Below are 26,519 nucleotides of genomic sequence, written 5' to 3'. Positions count from 1 at the left end.
GATGATGGTACGGCAGGAGGGTCGGTCGATGCAACTATAGGAAGCCGGAGTGCAGTGGTGAGTCTGGGTTCGTGGTTCCTGGAGGACTCACGAGACTCTCTGCGGCCTCAGCCCCGCCTTTACTAGCGGTTCGCTTCGCGCCTGCCGTTGCAGATCGTTCCGGGTTAGCTGGGTGGCAGATGGCCCAAAGGAGCAGGCGGGGGTATGCGTGTGTTATGGCTGGTATGGGATTCACTCTTCTAGACTCCTGCTTGCGTCTCAAAAAGCAATGACTTGTGATGGCGGGATTCGTGGATTATCGACCATGCCCTGACTAGCGATGGTGTGGCGATGGGATTTACCATGACGTGCAGTAGGATGATGTCGGTGGGGTATGGCAGCACCTGGTGGCATGGAGCTACAGCTCACGGAATCCTTTGCAGGGGCTAGCCGTAGGGCGCAGCGGCCAGATGATTCTCGTGCATGCGTTGGGCAGGAGTTGAAGCATCCCAGACATTATGCTATCCAGGTAGCTGGAATAAGGTCTGGGTATGCTCCCGGATGAACAGCACCCCCGCGGAGATGGTGACCAGGCTCGCCGCATAGTCAGCCCAGGACAAGTGCATGGCAGACACGCCGTGGCTCCAAGCAGAGACGGTATTCATTCATATCGACGCGACTGTCTGCACTGTCTAGCCTCTCCCGCGCGTCGGCTGCCCCGCTTGCTGGCCATGCTTGGGCCTACACCGCCAACGTCGTGGTTTGGATGCAGTAGTACTACTCCTTCGACTGCGCGCCTCCGCCTACGCCCCAGCCCGACGTTGCTGGTATATTACGAGTGACAGCCTTGGTGGCCTAGGCGAAACTCTCACAACATGCAGCCTGTGCCCTCTGATCGCTGATTCATCCGACGCTGGGTGCGCGGCTCCACTACGTTCCATTCCCTTCCAGCCCAGCAGGCGGCGACTGACGTGCCCTCTCCCTCTCTCACTGCGAGGACCCTCCGGCCCGTTCCAGTCCCAGGTTGCGACCAGACCATCACGGCCCAGTGCCTCCTTCCTATAAGCTCCTGCGCACCGAGACACCGTTGCCCCGACCCGCCCAACCCAACCTCACCTCCCACCGTGTCACGTTCTTTGGCCTCATCCAGACGTGCCCGCATACGCCCCAGCCCGCTCCGAACCACCATGTGAGTCGATTCCGGAGCCGTGGTTGTGCCACCACCCCCAGCACGCTGCTAACACACGCCGCCAGGCCTCGCGTCACCATATCCATCACCGCGCCCGGCACCCAGGCCGACACGGACCTGCTGACGCTCGAACTGCCCCCCGGCAGTACCGTCAAGGACCTCAAGGGCTTCATCGAGGCCGACACCAGCCTGCCCGCCGCGTCACAGAGCCTCTACCTGAACGGCCAGCCGGTAGCCGTAGACACACAGACACTAGAGGACGCCGGAATACGGGATGGCGAGATGCTGGCCGTTGTGATGCGCGCCGCACCTCGACCAAACAGGAACCTCCAGCAGCCGGGCAGGCCCGCGCAACCTGATCCAGAAGGCGTGCGACAGCTTGTCCTCAACGACCCCCAGCAGATGAACAAGCTGCGCCAGGGCGACCCGGAGCTCGCCGCCGCCGTCAACGACCCCACCCGCTGGAGAGATACATATGCAATGAGGCAACGACAGGCCGAGGAGTCGGAGCGCGAGCGTCAGAACCAGATTGCCCTCCTCAACGAAGACCCTTTCAACGTGGAGGCGCAACGAAAGATAGAAGACATCATCCGCCAGGACCGCGTAGTCGAGAACCTGCAAAAGGCATACGACGAGAACCCTGAAGGTATGTCAACTTCGACCGGCGGATAGATCAATTGGATATATAAGTGAGGGGCTGTGTTCACGGAAGCTAACATGTCACAGTGTTCACGCGCGTACACATGCTTTACGTCAACACCGAGGTCAATGGCGTGCCTGTCAAGGCCTTCGTTGACTCTGGTGCCCAGGCCACCATCATGTCCCCCGACTGTGCCGAGCGATGTGGTATCATGCGCCTGATGGACGTCCGATATGCCGGTATGGCACGCGGTGTCGGCACTGCCCGTATTCTGGGTCGTGTACATCACGCCGAGATCAAGATCGGAGGCGCGGTCATGCCCTGCGCCTTCACAGTCATGGAGGGCAAGGACGTCGACCTACTGTTTGGTCTGGACATGCTCAAGCGCTACCGCGCCAAGATCGATCTCGAGAAGAACGCCCTATGCTTTGAAGGTCAGGAAGTACCCTTCTTGCATGAGTCGGAAATCCCCAGGAGCTTTGAGGAGGCGGAAATGAACGAGCCAACTGTCCAAGGTCCCAACGGAGAGGAGATTGGTGCGAAAACTGGTGCCGTTCGACCGAAAGGTAGCGCTGCAGCTGGTCCTTCGAATGCCGGAGCATCGTCATCATCTTCTCAACCAGCGCAGCCGCAAGCCCAACCCACAGCGTCCAAGGCGCCCGTAGCATCTGCACCCACAAGCAACTTCCCTCAGGAAAACATCCAGCAACTCACTGGCATGTTTGGCTGTTCAGAACAGGAAGCCATACAGGCACTGGAGATGTTCGGAGGCAACGTCGAACATGCCGCGAGTTTCCTTCTCGGTGGTTAGTCAACGAGACGACCACAGCACCATAAGATCAGGATCACATGGCGCTCGTCTACACCCGCTGTAGTCTCACTCAGTAAGATTTAACCCTTTGGAAAGATCTGAACAGTTCAAAGTAGTCTCGATGACGGGGACATGAGTTGACGAACTCACGACATGGCATCGATAGCATGCATGTATTACCAGGGAACAGGATTAGAAGCGAAGAAGCTTCATATGCATTAACGTAGTTTTACGAAGATAAGATAGATCAAATGAAGAAAGGCTTTCAACGCCCCTCAACGCAGTTCTTATCGTAACTATGCACTCCCAGGTCTACCTAATCTTGTACAAGCACGGCTTCAGGACCGCACCATCCTTTGCATCGCCCTCGTCATCTCCATCACCAGCACCGAACCTCTTCCCCTTGAGCCCAAACTTCATACCACCACCCCTCTGCGCCACAGCCCCCGCTTTCTGATCTTCCTTCGCGTTCTTGCCCTTGCTCGGATGCGCTGCCTTGACAAATTGCATCTTGACAAACATCTTATTGCTCAAATCAATCGCATCGCCAGGCCTCTCAGGTAAAGCATCAAGAACGAATCCACGCTTCCGCAGCACTTCAATAAACGCAGAAACATCCGTTCCTTCTTTGCCCTCTTGGCCATCTACATTGACCGCGAGCTCGGCCTCGTCTTCCGAATCGACAGGTCCCTCCTCAGGTGGCTTATCAGCCTTAGCTTTCTTTGCAGGTTTCTTATCCATAGTCTTCTTGAGGGAGCCAATGGAGTTGATAGGCACACCGCCCTTTTTCTTGTCCACACGCCCGAATCGCGATTTGATTTCCGAAACCCAGAGTTCACCTTTCCAGCGCAGGATACGGTATGCTTCGTCGATGAAGTCGAGCCAGTTTGTGCCCATGAGGGCGAGACAGAAGATGGCTACGTCGACACTGTTTTCGGAGATGGGCAGCGCGGAGATGTCAGCGATTGTTACGAGGTCAGCTGAGGGACCGGTGGGTTTGGAGAGGTCGAAGGAGTGGAATGTCAGGTTGAGCGATTTGAGATGAGGTTGGAGGCGGTAGGATAGCGAGGCTGTTCCGCAGCCGAGATCAGCAACGGTGCAGTGGCCTTTGAAGTCTCGGGGGAGAGGCTTCGCGTCTCCGCGGGGTGGTGCGATGGCTGTGGTTTCTTCCTCTTCGAAACCGGGGCCTCTGCGAACTGCATTTTTTGGTGGGCCTCTTCGGTCTTTTCGTATGTCCTTATTCCGTAGCTTGCCTCGTACTATTATGCTGTTTACGTAGCCGTCTACAGGGTTCGATGGCCAGACTTCGACTTGTTGTGCGAAACCGCGATGGTAGTCCTCGAACATTGATGGGTCTTCCTTGAACAGAGACGCGCTGTCTGCAGAGGGTTTCGTGTAAAGCGCTTCGTTCAAGTGACGGAATCGGGCACTGGCGAGCTTGCTGCGCATCGATCGCTGGAGAGGTGTGAGGCCCTTGGGCTCGGGAAGGAGGTTCTCCAGAACTGGAGTCACGGAGGCGGGGTTCGTGCCGTTTGCGTTTGCGGCGAGGAGCTTATCGGCTTTAGATTCCTTCCTGCGCTTCTTCTTCTCGCGCTTTGCCTCGCTGTCGGCTGTCGCGGGTTTCTCTTCAGCAGACTTCGCAGCATCTGCTTTAGCCTCTACAGGCTCAGCTACCGCCGCCGTATCCGCGTCCACTTCTTTTGCGCCATCTGCGCCTGCCTCCTTGTCTTTGTTGCCTCCAGCCTTTCCCCTCTTCCTCTTCTTCCCACGCTTGTCTTGCGCTGCCTCATCTGTCGCCTCTACACTTGCTGCCTCTGGCTTCTTGGTCTTTCCGGTCTTTTCGGTCTTCTCCACCTCCGCACCTTTTCCATTGGCTATGTTATCCCATTGCTCGGCCAAGTTGTCTGCATTGACCTGCTGCTCCTCGCGCTTCTCTTTCCGCTTCTGCGCCTTCTTTCCAGGTTTCGTGGAATCTTTTGGCTTTGGTACTTCGACCTGGGTCTTCACCTGCGCGGCAACGTTCCATCCGGGAACGGCGAACATCGTGACGGGTGTTTGGAGACGAGTAGATTGTGGTAAAGTGAAATCTGAAAGTTGCGCTGGAAAGTACCTGGAACGGCTCGAAATTTTGGGCGGCGGAAGGTTCTGCCGACCAGGAAATGTGGGGCTCCCGCGCGGAGTTTGGGCTCCACTTCGCTGGAACCAACAATAGCTTCATTGATGGCCTTCACAAACCACATCATCTTCAAATCATACATGACTCTACTAAAGCAGTCTTCTCTCTTGTTGAGAGTGTGCAATCATTTCCAAAGTCTTTTCTAATTTAATCTATGGTCTCAAGAGTCGACGATACGCCGAAATGAGAAGGCAGGAACGGACACAAACGGCCGCTCGTTCTCTATTGGTTGCCTGGTGGATCCACCCCTCCTGTCAATCGGCCAGGGCGGATCATGGGCGTACACATCTGATTCCAGAATCGCGAAATCTCCGCCTAGGAATTTGCTGCCCGTATGTGCAATGGGTGCTATTGTGAGATGCTAGGTTTTACTGATGATAGATTCGAGAGAGGAAACGAATTTGAGTTGATATTCCCGTTGCAACGCGTGGAATATGACGAGTCAATGAATTGCGGTTTCAGCAGCGTAGAGGAAAGTAAACCAGGGAAAGAAAGCTTCCACACATCAAGAATCCTTCCATCCGAAATGCTCACTTTCAGTCACGGTAAAAACTATGCCGCAGTCGCCACAGCACCGTTCCCCATATCACCGAGTTTGGCTTTCTGCCATTAACGTCAGTGAACCATACCCAGCGGAAGGAAAGCAAATTGGGAATACGACTCACCAGTAATGGAATGGAGCATATCACGCTTAGCGCAGCGGCAGCAAGAAAGAAAGCCCAAATGCTGGTCATGGCGCTGGCTATCTCGGGAATGACTAAAGCTTTCTCTTCATCGGACAGTGCTTGGAAGGTCTTGCTGCTTGATCCCGCGATTAAGTTCCCAATCTCTGTGGGAGAGACGTCCGGGAGCGCCTTTCCGACTTTGTCGACAGCAACGTTATGGAAGAGGCTGCCGCTGATGGCGAGGAAGAGAACCATACCGAGGTCTTGACTAATGGTCATGGCACCAACGGCGTTGGCTATCTCATGAACAGGAACCAAAGACTGCACAATGGCAAAACCTGCGACGATGTAGCACCCTGTGCCAGCTCCTACGAGGATGCTGTAGCCGTAGATGTTGGCATTGGGTGTAGCCTCATCGACGGTGTCTGCGAAAGACGTTAGTGAAGTTACTTCAAACCCGGATGCGATGCAAAGTCTTACACATCAGAGCCGTGCCAATGAGGGCCAGTGTGCTCCCTCCGATGTACCAGCCCGGTATCAAGCCATACCTCGGCATCAAGAAGCCGTTCACCATTGACGCGAAGACCATGAACATGATCAATGGTAGGAGACGGACGCCGGCCTCGAGTGCGCCATCGCCCTTGACGAATTGGAAATAGAGGGGTATGTAGTAAGTCATGGCCTTAGGGATAGGTTAGCATCTTGACTTCATCATTGTTCGGAAGCAGCTTACCAGGATAACACCAGAGGATAGGAATACCTGAAGCTGCATGTTGATCAATGTCGGTTGCTTGAAGAAATGCAGTGGGTACAGTCGATTGCCTTTGGTAATGAGCGGATGAAACTTCAGCGTGACGATGAAGACGACAAGCAGAACGCCCGTGATGGCCCACAGCGTAATGACAGTTCCGGAACTGAACGGGTAGATGACCCCGCCGAAGGTGAGCACGACGGTTAGGCAGGCGGAACCAGCGAGGAAGATGACGGCGTTGACCCAGTCGACAAGGCGTAGCTTCTCGGTGAGCGTTTTGGATGGATAGGGGTCGATACTGGGGAATAGGAGGAAGTACACGGGTGCGAACAGAGCACCAATAGGAAGATTGACGTAGAACCCCTAGCTTATGATCAGTACTTGTGGCAAGAACCCGAAGATGAAAAAACGAAACGACATACCCATCTCCAAGTGGCGCTACTTGCCGCAAAGGCACCGCCGACCTAATGGTAAAAAGTTAGCATACATCCAGTAAAGACAGAGTTGTATGGTTGTTCTCACCACCGGGCCCAGCACGCTACCAATCCCCCAAACAACAGTACTCCCCGCAAGATACGCCGGCTTCTCCTTCTCATCCGAAAGAACCGACACATACGTCAGCGTACCCGAGTACATGCCCGAACCCCCAACGCCCGCAACAACCCTTCCAATAACGAGCGCCTCAATATTCGGCGCAGCACCACAGAGTGCACTGCCAGCCTCAAACAAGAAGATGTTGAAGATGTAAACCCATTTGATGTTGAAGACGCCATAGATCTTTCCCCAGAGTAGAATGAACATGGTGCCGAGGGCGAAGCCCGTTCCGATCCATGAGAGCAGTTCGAGGTGGCCGAAGTCAGTCATGATGGCGGGTTGGATGTTGGCGACGATGGTGTTATCGAGGGCGAAGAGGAGGGTTGTTGATAGCATGGCGGAGTAAGCGGTTGCCCACTAGATGGAAGGAAACATATTGTTTTAGCATCTATTCTGGACGTGATGGCATATATGCGTATAAGTGCCGGTGGCTTGCTTACCTTCCAACCATGGATGTTGCGAGGATTTGACCTGGCGATTGTAGTGACGCCGTGAGCAGGTGGGCTCTGAGTACTCAAATCTGTCGATTCTGCATTCTTCTCGCAATTCAAGTCGTTCGGACTCAGTCGTGTAGTTGTGTAGTCCATGTTTGAAGGATTTAATCAGTCCTCAATGGCATGTACCTTTCGCAGACGTAGATACGGTCTCGATTGAGCTTGAGATAGCTTCGTAAGAAGGAAAAGGGATGTTGAGAACAGAGATAAGCTCGAAGAGTTGCAAGGCGACTATAACGACCGTAGAGGTGTCCAGACGGGGCGGACACGGACACGGACACGGAGTCCGAGCGGCCCACTTTCTCCCGAGGATACTGATCTGTTAAAATAATGACAACCGAAAGAAGACGTAGAATATCTGACGGGGAGGATTGCATCGAAGAGACCTGATCTGGGTCAGATGAAGTGTTAATTACTAGAGTGTGTGCGGTAGTCATCAGCGGTTATGATGCCGACATCGCCGCTTTTCCGCGATTTACACCAAAGAGACGCCAGGAAGTTATCATAGAGCCACTGATTCGAAGCCGTTCTTCTCTTCCCATTCTTGCAACTTAGCCCCAACATGCATTACGCTTTGGTGCCAGTATCCTTCCGACTCTTCAATGTGATCTACAGCCGCGAAAAGCAAGCGGGTTGAAGCGATCACACCATTGGTAGTCTCCCTTCCCCCTTGATTGATGAGTTCGCGATGTAATGCTTTCAGTGCCATAGTCAAAGGCCAGGCAATGAAGATAGCTTGCAACATGATGATATCGCTACTTTCCTTGCGTGGCGATGGCAAATTAAGGCCTACCGCGCTGCATATTTGGAAGGCGGCGGCGGTAGAGCGACGCTGGCTTTCTGCTATCATCAATGGCGGTAGTCCTTGTTCCTCGCTTTTTGTGATGGCTGTTTCGTGAGAAAAGATTTCGGTGGCGCGTAAGTTCATGTAGAGACTGAACGCTACGGGATCTTCACGAATGGAAGTCGCGTTGAGATGACGCTTGAGGAGAACGAAGAGGTCATCAGTCTTCTTGACTAGGGCGTAGTAGTCGTCCCAGAAACCCGGTCTGTCACGTTGTTGCCCATGGTCGAAGCAGCGTAATGCTAATTCGACCATGAGAACGCAGCCTGCGTAGGACGATATCTCGACACCAAATTCGGTACCCACGTCTAGAACGGAAGGCATCTTGAGCGGTTCTAAGCTCGAGTTTAATGGTCCTTGTGATGGTAAGTTGATCCGAAAGTCCTGAATGCTACGTCAGTCCCTGAAAGGCATTAGGGTTTACATTTCGCACCTTGACGTCTCCCAGCTGACATTGCAACCCGCTGCGTGTTTTCACGTAGCTTTCCAGTATGTATAAGCCCCAGAATGTGCGCCGTCGCTCTTCCAGTAGCACCGGATCTTCCGTATGCGGCAAACTGAACCGAGGGCCGTTCTGGCTTTCTCCGCTTTCTGTACTTCGATCATGGCTGACTTCGTCCATTCGATGTAGCCTCAAAAGCCTACAGAGCATAGCGGCGCGTCCTAAAGTCAGCCAACTCCTCTCCAGCTTCTGGCTTGTAGCCTCAAAGCGGCCTATCAACAGCAAGGCTTGAATGAAGTTCAGATCACTCATGCAGTCTTCTCGCTCGCATCTCTCGGCGTAATCACGCGCTAGGTTGTAGCATGTCGATTTTCGTTCGGAGTCTTCAAGGGTAGTGTAAGAGCAGCCCGCAAGCGCAACAGCATAGACCAAAGCAATCGCTGCAGGGCCACCGCTCACCGTTGGCTCAATCATGAACTTATCTCTGTTTATGAACGGAAAGGAATAGTAAACGGATTCGAAATAGCGATCGCACAGCGAACTTAGATCGGTTGGAGAGAAGTATTCTTCCGGGCCGCCCTGGGTCGCTTTCTGAGGCTGATTGAGAAGTAGATCATCCATTGGTTCGAGTGCCGTCAGCGGTTGATTCATCCAGTCAAACCTCATGTTGGAGTCCATGTCTTCCCCAAAAGAAGTGAACAAATCAATGTCCGGAACAAATGAGCTATGTGTTGCCGCATCATTGACTGCACTCGTCTCTCGCATATGTTCAAGATCCATAGGAGTGCTCGCAGCCGTATGCTGTAAAATAGGAGCTGGTTGCGCCTGAGGTGTGGTCGTCGTGGAAAGATCTTGCGCGGTAAGAGCAAGCTGAGCCTCCGTTTTGGCCAGCCGTTCCTGAAGATGTTTGAGCTGATCGTCGCGTGCGCGACGCGAGTGCACTTGATAGCCACATGGTTGATTGAGACGATCGCATCGTCTGCATTTTGGAAGCGCGCGATCGCACCGGACTTTACGCTCCCGGCAGATCCCACAAGCGTACTGTGCTGTCGATGTCATCGTGTTGATCTGATGATTTGAGTGATAAAGTCTGGTGGCTGGAGGCCGGAGCATTGAATTCGACCACAAGCGTACGCCAAGCCCCATTAGGCTAGTGTGTCATTTTAGCGGATTACTCTATCGGGCAAGTCATCGAAAACCGTCGGTTGCGGGTGTCTAGAGAGTTACCACAGCCCGCCTAAACGAACCCCCAGGAGCACTCGCGCCGAGGCAAAACACCGCATCACTCCGACGACGACTTATGGCACAGAAGCACATCACTGCCACTGTTGTGTGACGATGGCCATGTCTTTCTCATCGCGTCTTTTCCAATACCAGCTTCTGGCATGTGCATTATGGGTTCTGGAATCAGCTCGAGAGGTGTCTTTTTGAGAAGCTCGCCTACCGTCGCGACCAAACGTAGATAAGTAAGACACCGAGAGCAGGACAGCCATCGCGCTTTCTGCTATTCGTTTTTGGAGAGAGGAGCAGACTGGATCATTGTTGTATTCTATCCAACTTTTTGTTGTTTATTCAGAGGTGAGGTTATGGTGGTATAAGAGATAATAACAGCAGTGGAAACCAGATATCGAAATCATTTCCCCCGCCACCTGTAAGACTGCCCAGGTTCATAGGTTACCATGGTAGATCATGCTTCAACATGGAGGATGCAATCAGTGTCGGCCTCAGCACTCAACCGCACGTACATGCGGAATTCATGATAGAAATTTGTGATTGGAAAACCGCAGGGCCCAGGAAAGCCATGGAACTTTTGGATGTCTGTTTTGTACGCCTTCTTGGGCATGCAACACTCATGTGTGCCTTCTGACGAAGATTAAACATCGCGTTCCAGTCGAAAGAAGAGCAGAGGAATCATACGTCAACGCGTACTCGCCTTTGATGGAAAGAGAAGAAGAAAGAAAGGCAGGAGGAGACCACGATAGTCGTTTTTGATCTTTTCGAAGAGGAGAACCCATTAGATGTAGAGCCCCATGTTTTGGAGGAAAGCACTTCGAGCACTGTGGTGTAGAGGAAGTAGGAAGAGAGGAACCGGCAGAGCTTGTATAACGTCCTGCGACAGTCGCCTCGGTATGTATCAATGAGGACGTTTCGAGACTTGCTATGTGTTCTACCGTAGTGCTTTTCGAGCAGGCAGCCATCGCAGCTGTCTGGGTCTATTTTGGAGAATGTTGCGGAACGGCCAAGTAGACTTTGGAATGATGCAAATTTCGGTCGCTGGAAGACATAGGATCTTTTCAACCATATTTTGAACAGTCTTCTCGGATATTGCGGTGCATGCAGCGCTGCACTCGGCATTTCGAAGTACGAAAAGCAAAGACGACAAAGAGACATGCGAAAGTTTGCCAGTAATTTTGGTGATGGAAATTTGACGAACATGTTCTTTTTCTTTTTTGGAAGAAAGAAAGGCAGAACATGGCCAAGTTTGGCGTACATTTGGTAAATGGGAAGAGATCGTAGAGGAAGTAACGAGACAAGAAGAGCAAAGGTCAGAAGAGCTTTTATATCGCTTCTAGAACGTAAGATCGATACCGAGATCGCGCCGGAAGTTCAGTGCATCAAATTCTCTGCTCTTCCTCCTAACATATCGCTTGTGGCCGTGTGTTTTTTGTGTATCGCACGCTTCCAAGTCCAGCCAGCGCAACAGCGGCGGTCTCCATGGGTTCAAATCATAGTGTTTTGATCAGCTCTCTCAAATCTGACTTCGACTGTCGGCGGGAGGAACGCAGCCATCAGGAAAGGCGGGGGTTGTTTCAAAAGATCAACTCTGGCTGAACGTCGTCATGACAAGTGAGGGAGGCAGCGCAGAGCAGGCATGATGCTATTACTTCTTCTTTTTTATTCGAACAAAGACAGCACAGACATTGTTCCATGTCCTAGGCGTTTTGGACTTTTTAGGAAGAAAACGTGGTGTAGGAAGTAAGGTTCGAAGGCGCAGAAGAGTAGATTTTATACCCATCTCTCATGGCAGCGTCGCGCCGAAAGAACAGTAGAGCGTACATGCTACCAGGGAAGTCATCCAAAGTAGATCAAACTCTTTTGGACCATTCTAAGCCCCAGAGTTCCGCTGCCGATCTGATGATATTTCGCTGTGCTGAGTTGAATCTGGATACTCGAAAATCATAAAACATACAAACATTGCTTTTGTTTTTCGCCAATCTCGAAGATCGCGAACATAACGTAGACACTTCTGTCTTTTAGAAATCATCCGTAGTTGATGTGTATATTTTGAGGTGTTCTTCAAGTAAAGAAGGAGACAGGAAGGAGCAGAAGCCCATGCGGTTTTTCGAAAAAGATTTTGGAAAAGGAGGAGCAGACAGAACACATAGACAGCCTTTTTGCCACTTTTGGAGTGCCACACCCAGACTGAGATAATGAAGGAGAAGAGAATGAGCAGCAGCAGTCCATCTTTTGTACACAGACATACCGCTATCGCCAAGCCGCTACACCTGATTTCCGAAAAGAAGCTGAGTGAGTGCATATCCACATCGGTCTCGTTTCTTCCATAATGCAGGCCAGACGATGTGCACTGCCAGCGCGTCACCATGTTTCTGGCGAATGGTGTTTTTGAGCGCATGCAATCTAGTCAAGCACAACTTTGGAAGCTCGAATCTCTCCCACTTCATCCAAAGGAAGAACTCAATACCGTGGAGCCTACGTTGAGGTTGGATCACTCACTTCGCGTATTTTCATCTTGATGTACCAATATTTTCAGTCATGTTCTCAATTACTTCTTCAAAAGAAGCGACAACTATACTAAATGTACGCCGCGAGCTACATGCAAGAGGCTACCCAATTCCCAAACGCCGCCGTTTACCAAAATATGCTCGGGTATGATGCAGAAGAAGAACCACACCCCAATTTACCCCCAATTCCTTCCCTTCCCCGCATCATGCAACACATCAAGGAAATTCGTTCAGTCAAAAGTATTAAGTACAAGGGTTCATCAAGCAGCCGGAGCGGCGCCAACACCACCAAGACAGAGATCCGAGACAGATCCGGGTGGAGGTGGCGCAGTTCTCGTAGGCGGCTGAGGCGGAGGCCGTGCAGGGAGCGGCGGGGGAGGCCCCGAAGAGCGCCCGGGTGTGTGGTCGACGAACTGATGCAATTGGCCCAAGCTGTCCTGCGCACTTCGACACTTCTTGATAGCTTGCGTGAGTTGTGCTAGTTTCGCCAGCCTCGCTTCTATCCTCTGTTCGATCGACTCTCCCGAGCTACAGACTGTCAGCACACCTCAGCTCACACACTCAAGAGATCTAATGGTACCGCGGTGGGGTTCCTGTTCCGCCATTGGGAACACCGCCGTTGGGGTGCGGCTGGAACTCCATCTCGCGCTTCATCATCTCAAGCGTTGAGGGGAAGTATGGCTCGACGCCGTAGGTCTTGAGGTAGCTGGCCGTCTTCTCGATGCGCTTGATCTCGCGCTTGACGTCCCAGCCCTCGCCCTCGCCGAAGCGGCGCTGCACGACATCGACCATGGTCTCGTCGAGGCGGTTGTAGAAGTCGCGGCGGGCTGCTATGTCGCCGGCGTCGGCACTGTCGATGCCGCCGTGGGAGTTGAGGTTGCCGCCGAGCTTCAGGATGAGGTCGAAGGCGTAGCGCGGGCCGGACGGGAGCAGTGTCAGGCGCTGGATGTCGGGCAGGAACTTCAGCATGGCCGAGGCGAAGTGTGACGAGGAGATGGAGTCGTTGAGGTCGTCCTGCAGGCGGTGCAGGTCGAAGTTGACGATGGTGATCTTGCGGTCGAGCTGGGCGTTGAGTGTGGGCGCGGCATCGGCGGTAGTTGTGTCCATGATCTTAGCAATTGAGGCAGGAACATCTGGGCAGGTCAGTACAAAGTGATGCAGCGAGCAGTGCAGGCGGCTTACCTGGGCGCAGTCCGCGCTTGTCGATCCAGTTGTGCACCTCGGCGCGCTGCTGCTCGAGCTGGTCGACCCAGTTCTGCATGTCGGCGAGCTGGCTCTCGAGCTGCTCGATCTTCTCCGTGTAGGGCTGGACGGCCTGGTTGAAGGCAGCGGTGATGAGGTCGGGCATGCCGAGCCCCATCGGGGCGCTGCTGCCGGTCGGGGGCACCTGCTGGGAGCGGATGGGCATGTTGTTGTGGGTTGGGGGAGCACTCTGCGCGTACGTCGGCTCTTGGGGTTGCTGCTGGCGGGGATACATGTCCGGCTCCTCGGTAGGGGAGAAGGGCTGGCTGTGGTGGGACTCCTTACGGCTCGACTCGGGGCGCTTATCTGTGTAATCGTCGAATGACTGCGAGCGCGGGTTCTCACTGTTGTCGACGTAAGAATTGGCTCGGGACCGACTATGCAAAGTTAGTGCGCGTCACCAGATGCAGCGCGTAGCAGGTCCGACTTACCGTTTGAAGAACATTATGCGAAAAGAAGAGTCTGCAGCGAAGGGTGAAGGCCGGCGGTGTTATAAGCTGGCAGTTCAGAGGAAGCGAGATTGCGCCTGACGATACGAATAAAGAATGGTTGGGCGTGTGGGATTTAGGCTTTCGATTCGCAGGAAAAGTGCGAGGTTGAACGACGGGCTGCTGTTGGCGGCGGTGGTTGGGGCGGGCCCCTGGTTCCAAGACACGATAACACGACTATCGATGATGCGCTGCGTTGCACACACACACGGCGCGTCGCACAAGACAGACTATATGTCTTTTGCAGAGCGATGGAGGTAAACAATGCGCCGCAGACGGTAGCGGAGGTAATAATGCGCCGAACGGATGTTGTTGACGAGCGTAGGCTTTGTATAGTCGTGCGTTGGGTAGGACCATCCTCGCATGCCGCCCAGCGCAGCATCCGCAGGCCCCGCTAGTTTGTGGAGCCGAGCCTTCCCAGCCGCCCGTCCCCAGCCACATCACACCTCTCGCGACCGCTTCGAGCCTTCCGTCCGCCCATCTCGCCTGATAACGAGACAGCACGGTGATGCTCCTTCAAGCGACCTGCCTTCCCCACGCGGCTGCCGTCGCTTCCAGAGCATCACGACCGATTCAGGCACTTGCACAGCGCAATGTTGCCCGGCAACCCAAGCTCATCTCGGAAGCATGCATCTTCCTAGCTCCAGTCAGCGTGCGTTTCCTGCGTGTTTGGTACAGCGCTTCTAGCGATCCTACCGTTGCCGTAGTGAACCATACTTTTCGACCATTGCTTCCCCTATCTCAACAGGGTTGGAACATCATACCCTGTCGAAAAGAAAACTGGACAGCCACTTCTGCAGAACTGATAAGACTACATGGCCTTAACATTTCTCAAACTGATGTTTTTATAGTAGTGTCGACTTCAGCGCACTTGTTCAGCTTTTCCTTGTATGAGGTGACCATACGCTCGCATACGAAACTAATTTTAAACTCACACTACAACTACTCCATACACCAACTACTCTACTTTCCCGCTAGCCTTTCCGTTGACGGTCCCATTCCCCTGCGTCTTCTTGCTACCACCAAACTCCACCCCCCGAATAGTCCACTCACTGTAAATCTCGAGTCCGCTAACAAACACACCCAACAAGCTCGCAATAACAAAGTGACTAATCGTCGTTCCAATCTCCAGCCAGCTCCCCTCGTCCTTGACCATGTAGAAGAAGCTCAGTGTCATGACATCACTGACCGCCATCACCACCATGAAGAGGGCCGACGGCGCCACGCCCAGTCGGCGGTTGAGCAGACCGAAATTGGCCGAGAGAGCCGCAAATGGCACCATGAGCTTGAGCATGAGAAGTGCGCCTTGAGAGAAGGGATCGAAAATGGGGACCAGACGATAGACGGCGTCGAGCGAGAAGGACGACACCGAAGCGATGTTGGATGCGCTGAAAAAGGCCGACTGGATGAAGAAGATGAAGAAGAGGGCTATGCGGGCGTCGGCTAGGGTCAATGTTCTGTACTCCCCCTTTTGGAGTGAGTTGAGGCGATCGGATGCAGCGTCCATGGTAGGCTTGGCCGGATCCGATGTAATGGCTGCAGTCGATGGGTTGGCCGTGCTATGCAGGTACACCTGGTGCTCGAGGCGCATCCAGCTGAACAGACACATGCAGAAGGCGAAGTAAAATAGCCCTTCGTATGAGATCGAGAGGATGATGAATGTCGGCGCAAACTGCAAGAAGATGACTACGAGGCGGTGGACGTAGTGTGTGTTCGGGTAGAGACCATGCAGTTGAGGGACGACGAGTGAGGCCAACAGCGTTGCTCGTGTCACTGTCAGAACACCAAATGGTATGCCTACGCGCGCTTGGAGGTATCCGCTGCTGCTTTTCGTGACGATCATGGACAGCACTACAAGACCGAGCTGGGCGCCCAGTATAATGCGAGAGTTGTTGTTGAGTTCATGCTTGGCAAGTTCGGCTTCGGATTTACCGTCTTCGAGAATGCTCTTCTCAAAGAGCAGGTAAAGCGCGCCGACGACAAACATCAATGCGCCTCCAAGAAGACTGCAGGTTGTTAGTCCCAGATCAATTCATGTGGGCGACGCACTTACATCAGGCGAGTGTCCTCTGCCTTGTTGGCTGGCAACAGTGTAAAAGCGCTCATGCCTATGCAAGACAGGACCCAAGTGGCAACTGTCGCCATGTTCTTCTTCACAAACTCCTGTCCATAGACTGCTGGCCACAATGTTGCAACCAGGTAGCATACGGTGTAGATTTCCCTGACGAAGTAGCTTTGGACCTATCCCGGAGTTAGTACCATCGTGTCTTTCTGTGCATGGCCTACATACCAAAGCCTCGAGGAGACCAAAAAAGCCCAAAGTCGCAAAGACGAGCTTCGCAACATCGGCGCCCGAGTTCAAATGACCAAACAGAACCTTGCTGCCCTTGACGAGCGACAGCCTCTGCGCAAAAACTTCCTCCCAAAACAGAACAGGGAAAACGGCGTATGCGTAGTAGACGATTGGTGATTCCTGTTTGAAGAATACTCCACAGAGCGCAACAAACACAGAAGAGAACACCACCATACTGGCCGCCGTTCTTTGTGCTGGCACATGTTCGGTGAGTACATGCAGGTCAATGACTGTCGTGATGGCGAATACGATCCATCCAACATAGCCAGCAGTCACCAGCGTCCGGAGGAAGAGCCAATCGTACGTCTGCAAGTAGCGCAATCCTTCAAGGCCAAGATCGATGAGCTCGTAGGTCTCGCGAATAGCTTCTACATCGTTGCCCTTGTCGATGAAAGCTTGTATTTCCGCAATGCGATGTTCGACAGAATGTGCCTCGTCACCAAGGCCAGAGAACGGCTTGTAGTGGAGTTGTGTCGACTTCTTGATATCCTCTTTGACGTGATACATTTCCAGTATCTCCTTAGCGTTGGCAAGGAGAGCTTCCGCCTTGGCTTTGGGGTCTTTGTCAAGATAAGAGAGCGGCAAAACCCCGACAGAGTTGGTTGGAAAGTCCAGACCGACCAGGTATGCCATCAATGCCGCGACGTCGGCTTGGTCAACGTCGTGGCGTTCGACCTCGTCCAAGTTCCAGTCAGAAGAAAACTCGGTGTGGCCTTTAGCAACGCCTGATACGTTCTTCAATGGGGCTGCAACACCAGCACCCCATGCAATCAATGGTGTGCGCGTATTGTCTGGATGTCCGTCTCCATGGCTTCCCCAGTCGCTCATGCCGTGGTCCGCGGTGAACACAAAGGACGTCTTGTCATCGTTGTAGAACTCTTCAATCAGCTCCGTAATTTCCTGAACTCCACGGTCCACGATCTGAATGTTGTGCAAGTATTGCCACGAATATGGTCGATGCGCATGTCCTGTGGTGTCGATTCCGAGCAAGTGGAGGAAGAAGACGTTCTTCTCCTGCCTCAACTCTGCATCCAGTGTCGCATTCGTTTTGGCGTCCGCAAAGAGCTTCTTGACGCGCTCGAATACCCATTCGTCCAACACCCAGGCGTCTTTGGAGGAATCCTCTTCTTCAGCACCATAGCAGTATGCGTCGACTCTCCCAGGTACAGCGCCCGCCTCAAACATGGGAAGAATGTCAGGACTACCCCAGCTCCATGTATGCCGGCTTCGATTGAAAACGCTGTCAAAGTTGACCGGGTTCAGCTTCCACCCAGTCGTAACCGCTGAGACATCCTCGTATAAGCCTGCAATGAGCGCAACGTGTCCGGGGCGCGATTCGGTGGGGACGCGTGTATGGGAGACGCCAAAGGTGCCATGTTCTAGGACGCGAGAGCGAAGGTACGGGGCGAGAGGTCGCGGGTCGCTGGTGTTGTCTGCGAGAGGGGTCGGAGGATTGGGATCAGGGTTGGGAAACGATTGAAATGCCTTGTCTGCACGGAGTCCGTCGCCTGTAATACTGTCAGTGCTGAATGGACGCCCATTAGACGCGACTCACCAACAAAAAGCACTAAACGTTTCGCGGGAGCTTCCTGCGTCTCCACGCGGTGCTCGCGCATGCCATGGACAATTGGACTTGTGAAATGTATGCTGAAGATTGTATAAATGTACACCAGATGGAACACCACTGCTACCAGCAGGAACCTGTAGCGACCGAATTGCGCCATGGTAAAGGAGTGTGGGAACAGCAATGCGCTTCGAGGACACGTTTTGTGGACGCGTTGCAGTACTCAGATGGTTGCGGAGCCATGGAGGTATCCCTGCCAAGATCTACCGTCGTCATAGGCACAGGTACAACATCACGACTCAATACGCCTCGGATGGATGCAGCTTTGACTTGTTATCTATCTTGATCTGGGCTGGACTGACACGTTCGTCGAGACGCGCGTGGTGGTCGAAATGGAAGGGACCGATCTCATCGCCCAAATAGGAAATACCGAGCTCGAGCTCCGCAGCATCACGCGTTCACACATGTTGAGAATGCAAGTCAATGTAGAAGCCAAGTCTTTACCGATTACCAAACGATATACCTAAAAGACCGTTGATGCTTGTATCATCCGTCCCCTCGTGGAGCCCGTCTATTCCTCAACATTGAAGTTCGCGCCCTCTCTCAGACCCTCGACAACCAGCTCGTGGCCCTCGGCCCGCTGGTAAATGTCCTTGATGTCATCTGTCATATGTCAGTATTTCGTGCACCATTTCAGACATCGGAAACATACCAGTCGTTGTCTCAAAGTGGCTGGTGGCGTCATAGCTCTTCGACATGAAGATGTTGTCCTTGGCACCGCTCTCAATTGGCTCGTAGAGTGGGATAGCTGGGCCCATGAACTTCTCCTCGATCTTTCCGAGACGGTCAAGACCGGGCTGGAGCTCAAGGTGGTGGTTGCTGTCGCCCTCAGCGATGGTGGAGACAATGGCGATGTAGTAGCCCTTGGGGCAGACGTTGTGTGCAGACGAGACGACAGCGATGTAGATGTCTAGTGGAAATTGTCAGCAAGGGTTCTGTGGGCACACGGGTGTATACGTACCGTGCTTGCGTCCGACCTGAGACTGAGGAATGATCAGTTGCAGTGAGTCGGCATCGGCTGTGTTGGGGATGGGGTGGTTCAGAATGCAAATGGCCTTGAGCAAATGTCCAGTAACACGCGCCTTGCCGGGGAAGTATGAAGGGTCGGCGAGGATCTTTCCTGCCTTGGTCTCAAACTTCATGCCCTCGCCAGCGTCGTCCTTCTCCTTCATGGTGGCCTTGATACCCACAACCTTGTCGCCTTCGTAGAGGAACTCGTCGACGTCGGTGTTCAGCATGTAGGTACCACCGTAGATAGCGGAGAGACGAGCGAAACCCTGAGGAAGCTCTCCCAAACCGTAGAGCGGGTAGATGTAAGGCGATTTTCCGTAGCGTGCCATGGAGTTGACGTAGAGCCTGATGCGCTGGACGGCCTCGTTTGCTTGCCCCTTCTGTGTGATGTAGTCGTCTGTGGGGTAGAGAGCCATGGAGTGACCGATGAAATCGCGAGTAGTAGCCTCAAGGCCGAACTTGTCGTATACGTCCTTCATGGTGCAGTTCTGGATATCGATGCCTGCGTCAGATGTCAGTCACCATTCTCTATTCCTTTTCACTTGAGCATCCGTACCCTTGTGTGACGCTGGGTCATCCGCGTTGTAAGCGCCAACCCACTCGAGGAAGTTCCTCGCCCGACGCTTCTCGAAAAGACCCATGAGAGGCGATCGCAGCGCCTCGCCGGCATCTGAGGGGACCTTTGCGACGGTTGCCTTGGCGCCGTTGCCCTGTTGTACATAGCTGCCGGCAATCTGCTTAAACTCGAGGTATTTGGTGACGTCGGTGGAAACGAGAATGTTGGTGAGTTCACCGTTGGACATGAGCAGCTTGGGGACGAGGTCGATGTTCCAGTCGTTGACGCGGCCGTACTTCTTCCATGGCTCGCCCTCGGTCTGGCCGTATCGCTTGAAGAGCTGGACATCGGGTTAGCGTGTATTGAACTGTCAGGCATGGTGTCGACTTACTGCTTCGATGTTCAGCGATGCTGCCTCACTGCTTCCTGTTAGCTCTCGCCCCTCAAAGTACCTGTCCAGATAACATACCCGCCATAGTGGTCGTTGCGGTCGATGTGGAGCACCTTCTTGCCCTTGACACTAAGGACTCTGCAAGCATGTCAGTATGGACTCGGAAGCTGGCACGCGTCCGTGTGTTACCCTGAAAGTACACATTCCGTGAGACCTGGAGATAGTTAGCTTCCGCGACGGCAGCGTTACGTAGGTGGGGTAAGGGCAACCCACCTGTTCCCAGGACCACTACGTCGTATTCGGGGGCAATCTCGTCCATGGCTGTCAGATGTCGGGTGCAGAATAAGAAAGTTGAGGATTGCGGTAGAGGGTGTCCGCTAAGAAGGCGCGTGGACAGGCGGTGTTAGCCCTAGGCGGTGTGATGGATGTGGGGTTGTAGCTCTCTCTGGGAAGCGCCTCGCCAATCTGGTCGACCTCCAGGGCTGTTTATGCTCGCATTACTTTCATAACTCGTCGCGGTTAGCATACGCTTGACTAGTGCACTTCATTGATTTCATGACTGATTGTGATACACGCGATATGCTACAGAGGCCGCCCTGGCCACCCTAATCTATACAGCATCCTCACTGCATTAGCAGTGCTCCCCGTTCGCCATCCCATATGCGATGCGTTTATGATCGTAGTCACATTTGTACGATGTCCGTACCGTTGCAAAAGTTTCAACAGGTACATTCCTCGCCGGGTAGCTACCCAGGCGCATATGCCACCTGCGCCCATGATTCTCATTATGCGTGATTCACCTTCTCCTTCGGTTGCACTTCGGGTTCTACAAGTACTTTGTCTTTCGAGGGCTCTTCGATAGTTTGCTCGGCCGGAGTCTCGTACGGCGTCTCGTCTGCTTCTACGGGTTCCTACAAATGGGTCAGCATGTGGATAGCCATCCTGAGAAGTTGTACGTACGTATGGTGTTTGAGTGTACTGTGGACCGTCTGTCCTCGACAAGTCGATATCTGGATCGCGCTGCGCTAGCACATAGGCTTCCTGGTATGCCTGGTGTCGCTCGGCCAATGTGTCGAGAATCGCCTTCATCGTCTCCTGCACCGTTTTGTCTCGCTCCTCGTTTTCGAAGTCGCCGTAGCCCGCGTCCAGACGCTTTCGCTCAAGCTTTTCGGTCGCAAGACGATTCCGCTCCTTCACGCATACCCACCACAGCTGGTGCAGGGTGTCCCAGTCTCGACTGCGCAGCTCGCCAACAGTCCACGACCTTCCTGTGCCTCTGTCAGTTACCCGCTTCCCGTCACGGAACCAATGGCAGCCTACCATGTTTCTGCTCTTCTACTGGTGTCTGCAAGAGCTGCTGGTCCTTGAAGAAATCCCACAGGCCGTGGTCGGGTGTGCCAGTCACTTCCTGCTCGATCTTGACGGGCTTGGGCAACCGCTGCTTTGCGAAATCCTTCTCCTTGACCGACAATGTTTGTCTAGGACGCAGACCGGTAGCTCTGACGGCGGAATTGCCTCTGTTGCTGTTGTTGTCTCTTTTCCATCGGGCGGGTGATGTGGAGAAGCGCGCGCATTGGACCGACGGCACCAGGAAAGACAGAACCGTGTCTTGTTGCACCAGTGCAAGATTGGGCCGTAGTAATCGTGAGGGGTGTATCGCAGCCATGTCGTCGGTGTGGGCTGTGCTTGCCGATGCTGGTGGGCGCAGCCGGGTTACATTCAAAGTTGCAGGAAACTGCGACCGGGGTAGGCCGCTAGCGCATGCCATCAGCCATCAGCCCTAATCAAACCCACCTAGGCACCGCCCTCCCGTATAAAGAGAAGCCACCCCGCGCTCCTCTTCCTCTCGTCACCAAACTTCGCGCTCATCACCCAGTGCTGGGCGCCTTCAGATAGTTTCCAATTTCACTTGACGATTTCTTCGATTTCACCAGCGGGTACCAGGACCCGCCCTTTAACATCCCGAAATGCAGTATTCAATCTTCTCCATGCGATTCGTTCCAAGCGAACTCGCCCGCCTGTACTGGCAGCCACAGCAACTCCGTCTCGTCGCCAAACCACCCTGGAAGTCAGTCAATTAATTGGGAGTTTGCACTCTCCTACTCGACCGCCGATAATAACAGTGCTCTGTTCGATACCCCTTCACTTCTATCTTCTACTTCCTCGTCCGCCGCCTTGACAGGTGGCCTACTTGCACCGGACCCTTCTTTTCATACCACTCCGGACTGGGACCTCTTCCCCCATTCTGACTCACAATATCTTGGCGATGGCACGCAACTGCTTCCTGGCGGGCCTACTTCACTTTCGATCGCGGAAGACAACATGAACATGCTTACCATGCCGCCTAGCATGGGCAATATCAACACTATGAACACATCTGCGCTGATGACCAGAGGTAAAGACCACGCCACGCTTCTCAATTCTCCAGTAACTAATCTACGTAGATTACTCTCATTCTGGTTCTTCCTCGACAAGTCACAAGGATCAGAGCTCATCACCTCCTGAGCAAATCTCGTCGTCCAAATTGTCATCTACAAAGAACAGCCCCAAGGACTCAGAACCCTCCTGCCGAGTTGAGAAGCGAAAGGCAAACACCCTCGCTGCCCGTCGCTACCGCCAAAAGCGCGTCGATCAAATGAGTACCCTCGAGACCGAACTCAAGGAAGTCAAAGCCGAGCGAGACGACCTTAAAGTCCGCAACGCCAGGTTGGAGGGAGAGGTCGAGACGCTTCGTGCCCTGCTCCGTTCTCAGAAGTAACCCTGTATCGGTCTGTCAGCATGTGGTGGCCTAATCTTTCCTGTTTCATCATCTATAGAGGCCTCCTTTCAGACGATGTCGGACAATGGGTCGGATCATGGTACGCCTGTTCAGGGCGGTATTCAGATCGGCAAAATAGGGTTTAATCTCAGAGGTTGTAGGGTTCTGGTGGTGTACACTCACTGTCAATATCGTCAAATGATGAATTCAATATCTGTTCTACATATGACTCTATGTTGCACTGTCCTCAGTTTATACTGATGTTTGCATTCATCTTCCGCGACAATCACTCTAGCTCATAATGAGCAAGAGCCTATATCTACACAAATTGAGCCCTTGAAGACGTCCATCAACCTCACAATGAGTCGAAGTGAGCAACACCCTCGACGATGTCCTACATCAACAACACCATTATCTGCCAAATTGTACTCGCTTTGGGAACCTAACCGGACGTTCCGCCGCCAAAACCCCGTACGCCCTTTTCGCTGAACGCAAGCCTGAGGCTTGCAGCTGCGGTGCCTTAGTCCAAAGTGTGGTCCCCGGATGATGTTCACAGCTCCACTTAAAGCCACCCAATGGTCCAATCATAGCGCGCAGCGGTGAGTCATTCTCACTCAGGGTGTGTCCGAATCCTTGGCTTGTCTTACGGCTGCTTTCTCCCTCAACAACGACTCATTGGCGCCGCCAGCCACCTCCAGACTCAACTTGCGCATGGGTGTAAGCGGCCTTCAGATGCCGACCTTCGTGTAGCGCTCGGCAGTCGTCACCCCGCAGATGTTTGAGAGCACCCCCCGCTGCAACTCCCACGAACATCAGACTGTGATCACAGGAAAGTGCTACTAACTGTGTTGCAGCGGTGGGCTCTACACCTCTTCTACCGGGGTTTGACGTTTCCTACGATCCCTTGTTTCGAGGCCGGCCTTCTGTACCGCCTCAATCAGGTACAGCATTCTATCTTGCCTTGCGACGTCGTTTTCCATCCTCATCCCGGCTTACCAGGAGACTGCCGACTTCATTGCAACTTCATGTTTCCTATCTTCCCTTCAAGTACCCACAATCCAGGGTGCGTCGTTACAGTATTTGATCGGCAATCTTTTGAGGGCGGTCTAGGCTCAATATGCACGATCCCATCGAGCTCTCCTAACCAGCACGATGCCCGAGCATTTCAATTCGTAGACTACGTAACAGCATCCGAATGCGACATCGTCGTTCGTCTATCGCCTCAGGCCCTTGTTGTTGAGTAACGCGTGCAACAAGCGTTTCAGCCTCAGGGTCTCTGACACTCACGTCACAACGCCCACCCGGCTAAAAGTGGGTCTGATGGAAGCTCTGCTGCCGAACCCATCACATCATGCAAGCCTTTAGCTACCCGAATCTAGCCACATGGCCGCTGTCTGTTTTCCTTTCACGGTTAGTACCTGTTTTGGACTTAGCGCGCATGACTTCCGTAGCCCAGCGTAGAGATAGCGTCTCTATCCTGATCGTACCACATGCGCCAAGATCACGACGCAGCCCCATTTTGTTCCTTCATAGCATGCCATTGTGGATTCCTGTGGATTCTTCAAGGCTACGGGCCGATCATATGGCTGCCCGATGTTATACAACGGTTTCTAAGCCTTGCATCATTCGCTAGCTGCGAACTTTCTCGATGCCATAGACCAATCGCATTCTCCAGACATGTACTATGGTTCACTTCGCGTCGAGCCATCCGGTCGCTTCTCTCGCATGATCGCCACAGCTGGGATAGTAATGCTTGTTCACACGCGTAAGGAGCGCCACACGGCCTATGGGACACTCCCTCCCGCTTGTGCAGAATCTGGGGAATCCTCGGGTTTGCATTTTGTATCCGTCCTCATAACCGAACGCTCAGGCCCGACTCACTTTGTTCATGTTCATGTTTGTTCATACATCCGTTTTCTTCTCTTGCTGTCCGGGCGCACTGTTGCACACGTCGAATCGTTCAATCGAGCCTAGATACTCTCCTTGTTGTGCTTCACGCGCAGCCATTTAACATGTACTTCCGGCCGGGATATGTGGTGGTGATTGTTGGGGCGATACTCACGACGATGTCGACCGTCATCGTAGCGTTGCGGTAGGACTAATTGGCGTTGATGTGATATGGCAACAGGCTGACGTCCTCGAACAGATACTATTGCAGATGGTTTTTGATGGGAACTGTCAGTGCTAGCGATCACCTCATGTTTGTGGCTCTTGTAAGTCTGAGCCTCGTCTCCTCGACGATAAAGCTAATGAGATTCAGGTAGTTACATGGGGCAACTTCGTGGTGAACTTCTATCAAGATGAGACCAGCGCCCATACTCGTCCAAGCTATCTATTCAATCCAGTGAGAGAGACCAAAGTTCAGCCAACGACAACGTCTAACATCCATCCAGGAGAAGCGCCCCCTGATCGAGCCGCAAGTCCGTGGCAACCTCATATCATGGTGGGTCTACCGCTTGACCTACACCATCGGGCTGGGCTTCGTCAAGCTCAGTATCCTCTTCTTCTACCGCGCCATCGCCGCAAACCGCACGTTCCGCAAGCTCGTTTATGCTACGATCGCTTTCGTCTGCATGTACACGTTTGCTGCAAGCATGGCATCTACCTTCCAATGCGAGAACCCATCAGACGCTTGGTCGACAACCAACTACTTCGCTCAGTTCGATCGCAACCCAAACGCCCACCGAAGGCCAGTCAAATGCTTCGACCCCATCAAGCTATGGGTGTTCTCCTCGGCATCCAACCTGATAACCGACATCATCATCCTCATGCTTCCCCTTCCAACACTTCTCAGTCTTCGCATAGCTATGACCAAACGTCTAGCACTCATTGGCATCTTCTCAGTTGGCATCATGGCTATAACCGCATCGTCCGTACGCATGTGGGTCATGATGCTATGGGCTGAGTCGCCCTCCAACTCTGCCCGCTTTGGAAACGACCTACTCCTGTGGGGTCAGGTTGAGACCAACAGCGGCATAATCTCTGCATCTATACCATTCCTGCGTCTCTTGTTTCGCAGTACTCAAAAGGAAGAACGAAGCGCAACGCCAGTGAAGGTCAACAGAGTGCCATCGCGGCCTGTTCAGATCGATGCCTTTAGCCAGCACAAAGCACTCGATATGGGCGAATGGCCGCTCCAGGACGTCAAGAGAGCCAGTGAGCAGGACAATTGCTTCATCACAATACACGAAGAGACAATGCGTACTAGAGGTTCTGCTTGGGGGCCCTTCATCACCATACCGGAAAGTCTGAGCTCAGCTAGCAGGGGCGAGACATTACTAGAGCCACAACAGCATCCGCACATGACGGTCTGAGGAGCTCAGGGGTGCCTTCTTGTATTTGTAACGATAATGATAATCTGCCTTTAATAAAGTTCATATTTTTTCCCCTCAAGAATGTAAGCAACTCGTAATAGCTGTGTCACTTGTGAACTGCACAGACTGCGCTGGTCTCATGAACACAAATGTCGCGTTCTGTATGCACATTGGCAGCTGCAGAAAGACATTCGTCACGGCCGACTGCGGCCATGTCTAACATCGGGTGTTGCATGAGGGGTGCAGGATGACATGGATTTAACGATGCCGCCTTGCCATTTGAGGCTAACACCGGGCGGAGCTATCCACCTGGGCGTCAGCGGCGATCTCATGCGGCTGTCCAGAGAGCGATGGAGAGGTCACGTAGACGCCCGCGTTATACTCAACCGCTTTCACCGTCGTGCTAGCAGCTACAGAGCCGTTGTTTATCGCAGCACACCAATCGCACCTGTGG

The 26,519-nt window shown here is 53.3% G+C and overlaps 11 protein-coding genes across 11 annotated transcripts; 4 read left to right on the top strand and 7 right to left on the bottom strand.

Annotated features, from left to right (window-relative positions):
* Window positions 1-497: 497 nt before the first annotated feature.
* DDI1 (DNA damage-inducible protein 1) lies at window positions 498-2,619 on the top strand (the record flags this gene model as incomplete). Its single annotated transcript, XM_049332687.1, has 3 exons — window positions 498-508; window positions 1,234-1,814; window positions 1,895-2,619. 3 exons carry the CDS (start codon window positions 498-500, stop codon window positions 2,617-2,619), a joined length of 1,317 nt encoding a protein of 438 aa, XP_049188495.1.
* Window positions 2,620-2,931: 312 nt separating this feature from the next.
* J4E83_005769 (uncharacterized protein) lies at window positions 2,932-4,662 on the bottom strand (the record flags this gene model as incomplete). Its single annotated transcript, XM_049332686.1, has 1 exon — window positions 2,932-4,662. One exon carries the CDS (start codon window positions 4,660-4,662, stop codon window positions 2,932-2,934), a length of 1,731 nt encoding a protein of 576 aa, XP_049188494.1.
* A 1,014-nt stretch (window positions 4,663-5,676) lies between these two features.
* J4E83_005768 (uncharacterized protein) lies at window positions 5,677-6,119 on the top strand (the record flags this gene model as incomplete). Its single annotated transcript, XM_049332685.1, has 2 exons — window positions 5,677-5,864; window positions 5,969-6,119. 2 exons carry the CDS (start codon window positions 5,677-5,679, stop codon window positions 6,117-6,119), a joined length of 339 nt encoding a protein of 112 aa, XP_049188493.1.
* A 35-nt stretch (window positions 6,120-6,154) lies between these two features.
* DEP3 (Efflux pump dep3) lies at window positions 6,155-7,141 on the bottom strand (the record flags this gene model as incomplete). Its single annotated transcript, XM_049332684.1, has 3 exons — window positions 6,155-6,574; window positions 6,634-6,675; window positions 6,734-7,141. 3 exons carry the CDS (start codon window positions 7,139-7,141, stop codon window positions 6,155-6,157), a joined length of 870 nt encoding a protein of 289 aa, XP_049188492.1.
* Window positions 7,142-7,801: 660 nt separating this feature from the next.
* On the bottom strand, window positions 7,802-8,467 carry DEP6 (Depudecin biosynthesis cluster-specific transcription activator dep6; the record flags this gene model as incomplete). Its single annotated transcript, XM_049332683.1, has 1 exon — window positions 7,802-8,467. The coding sequence occupies one exon, from the start codon at window positions 8,465-8,467 to the stop codon at window positions 7,802-7,804; it is 666 nt and encodes a 221-aa protein (XP_049188491.1).
* Window positions 8,468-12,898: 4,431 nt separating this feature from the next.
* On the bottom strand, window positions 12,899-14,015 carry J4E83_005765 (uncharacterized protein; the record flags this gene model as incomplete). Its single annotated transcript, XM_049332682.1, has 3 exons — window positions 12,899-13,461; window positions 13,511-13,947; window positions 14,002-14,015. 3 exons carry the CDS (start codon window positions 14,013-14,015, stop codon window positions 12,899-12,901), a joined length of 1,014 nt encoding a protein of 337 aa, XP_049188490.1.
* A 1,001-nt stretch (window positions 14,016-15,016) lies between these two features.
* Window positions 15,017-18,135, bottom strand: MCD4 (Glycosyl phosphatidyl inositol anchor synthesis; the record flags this gene model as incomplete). The annotated part of the gene is made up of 4 exons (XM_049332681.1): window positions 15,017-16,064; window positions 16,112-16,299; window positions 16,349-17,919; window positions 17,967-18,135. The coding sequence occupies 4 exons, from the start codon at window positions 18,133-18,135 to the stop codon at window positions 15,017-15,019; spliced, it is 2,976 nt and encodes a 991-aa protein (XP_049188489.1).
* A 411-nt stretch (window positions 18,136-18,546) lies between these two features.
* On the bottom strand, window positions 18,547-20,312 carry GDI1 (Rab GDP dissociation inhibitor alpha; the record flags this gene model as incomplete). The annotated part of the gene is made up of 8 exons (XM_049332680.1): window positions 18,547-18,638; window positions 18,688-18,945; window positions 18,997-19,548; window positions 19,603-19,942; window positions 19,994-20,021; window positions 20,072-20,131; window positions 20,183-20,207; window positions 20,267-20,312. 8 exons carry the CDS (start codon window positions 20,310-20,312, stop codon window positions 18,547-18,549), a joined length of 1,401 nt encoding a protein of 466 aa, XP_049188488.1.
* A 466-nt stretch (window positions 20,313-20,778) lies between these two features.
* On the bottom strand, window positions 20,779-21,659 carry MRPL4 (54S ribosomal protein L4 mitochondrial; the record flags this gene model as incomplete). Its single annotated transcript, XM_049332679.1, has 3 exons — window positions 20,779-20,904; window positions 20,954-21,261; window positions 21,314-21,659. The coding sequence occupies 3 exons, from the start codon at window positions 21,657-21,659 to the stop codon at window positions 20,779-20,781; spliced, it is 780 nt and encodes a 259-aa protein (XP_049188487.1).
* Window positions 21,660-22,330: 671 nt separating this feature from the next.
* Window positions 22,331-22,751, top strand: J4E83_005761 (uncharacterized protein; the record flags this gene model as incomplete). Its single annotated transcript, XM_049332678.1, has 2 exons — window positions 22,331-22,388; window positions 22,438-22,751. The coding sequence occupies 2 exons, from the start codon at window positions 22,331-22,333 to the stop codon at window positions 22,749-22,751; spliced, it is 372 nt and encodes a 123-aa protein (XP_049188486.1).
* A 2,066-nt stretch (window positions 22,752-24,817) lies between these two features.
* On the top strand, window positions 24,818-26,065 carry J4E83_005760 (uncharacterized protein; the record flags this gene model as incomplete). The annotated part of the gene is made up of 4 exons (XM_049332677.1): window positions 24,818-24,843; window positions 24,898-24,964; window positions 25,012-25,095; window positions 25,145-26,065. 4 exons carry the CDS (start codon window positions 24,818-24,820, stop codon window positions 26,063-26,065), a joined length of 1,098 nt encoding a protein of 365 aa, XP_049188485.1.
* Between the last annotated feature and the right edge of the window lie 454 nt (window positions 26,066-26,519).

This window comes from Alternaria metachromatica, assembly GCF_023757995.1.
Source record: "Alternaria metachromatica strain BMP 0045 chromosome Unknown scaffold_11, whole genome shotgun sequence".
Taxonomy (NCBI): Eukaryota; Fungi; Ascomycota; class Dothideomycetes; order Pleosporales; family Pleosporaceae; genus Alternaria; species Alternaria metachromatica.
The sequence above is the reverse complement of the archived record's forward strand: the minus strand, read 5'-3'. Positions and strand labels throughout refer to the sequence as shown.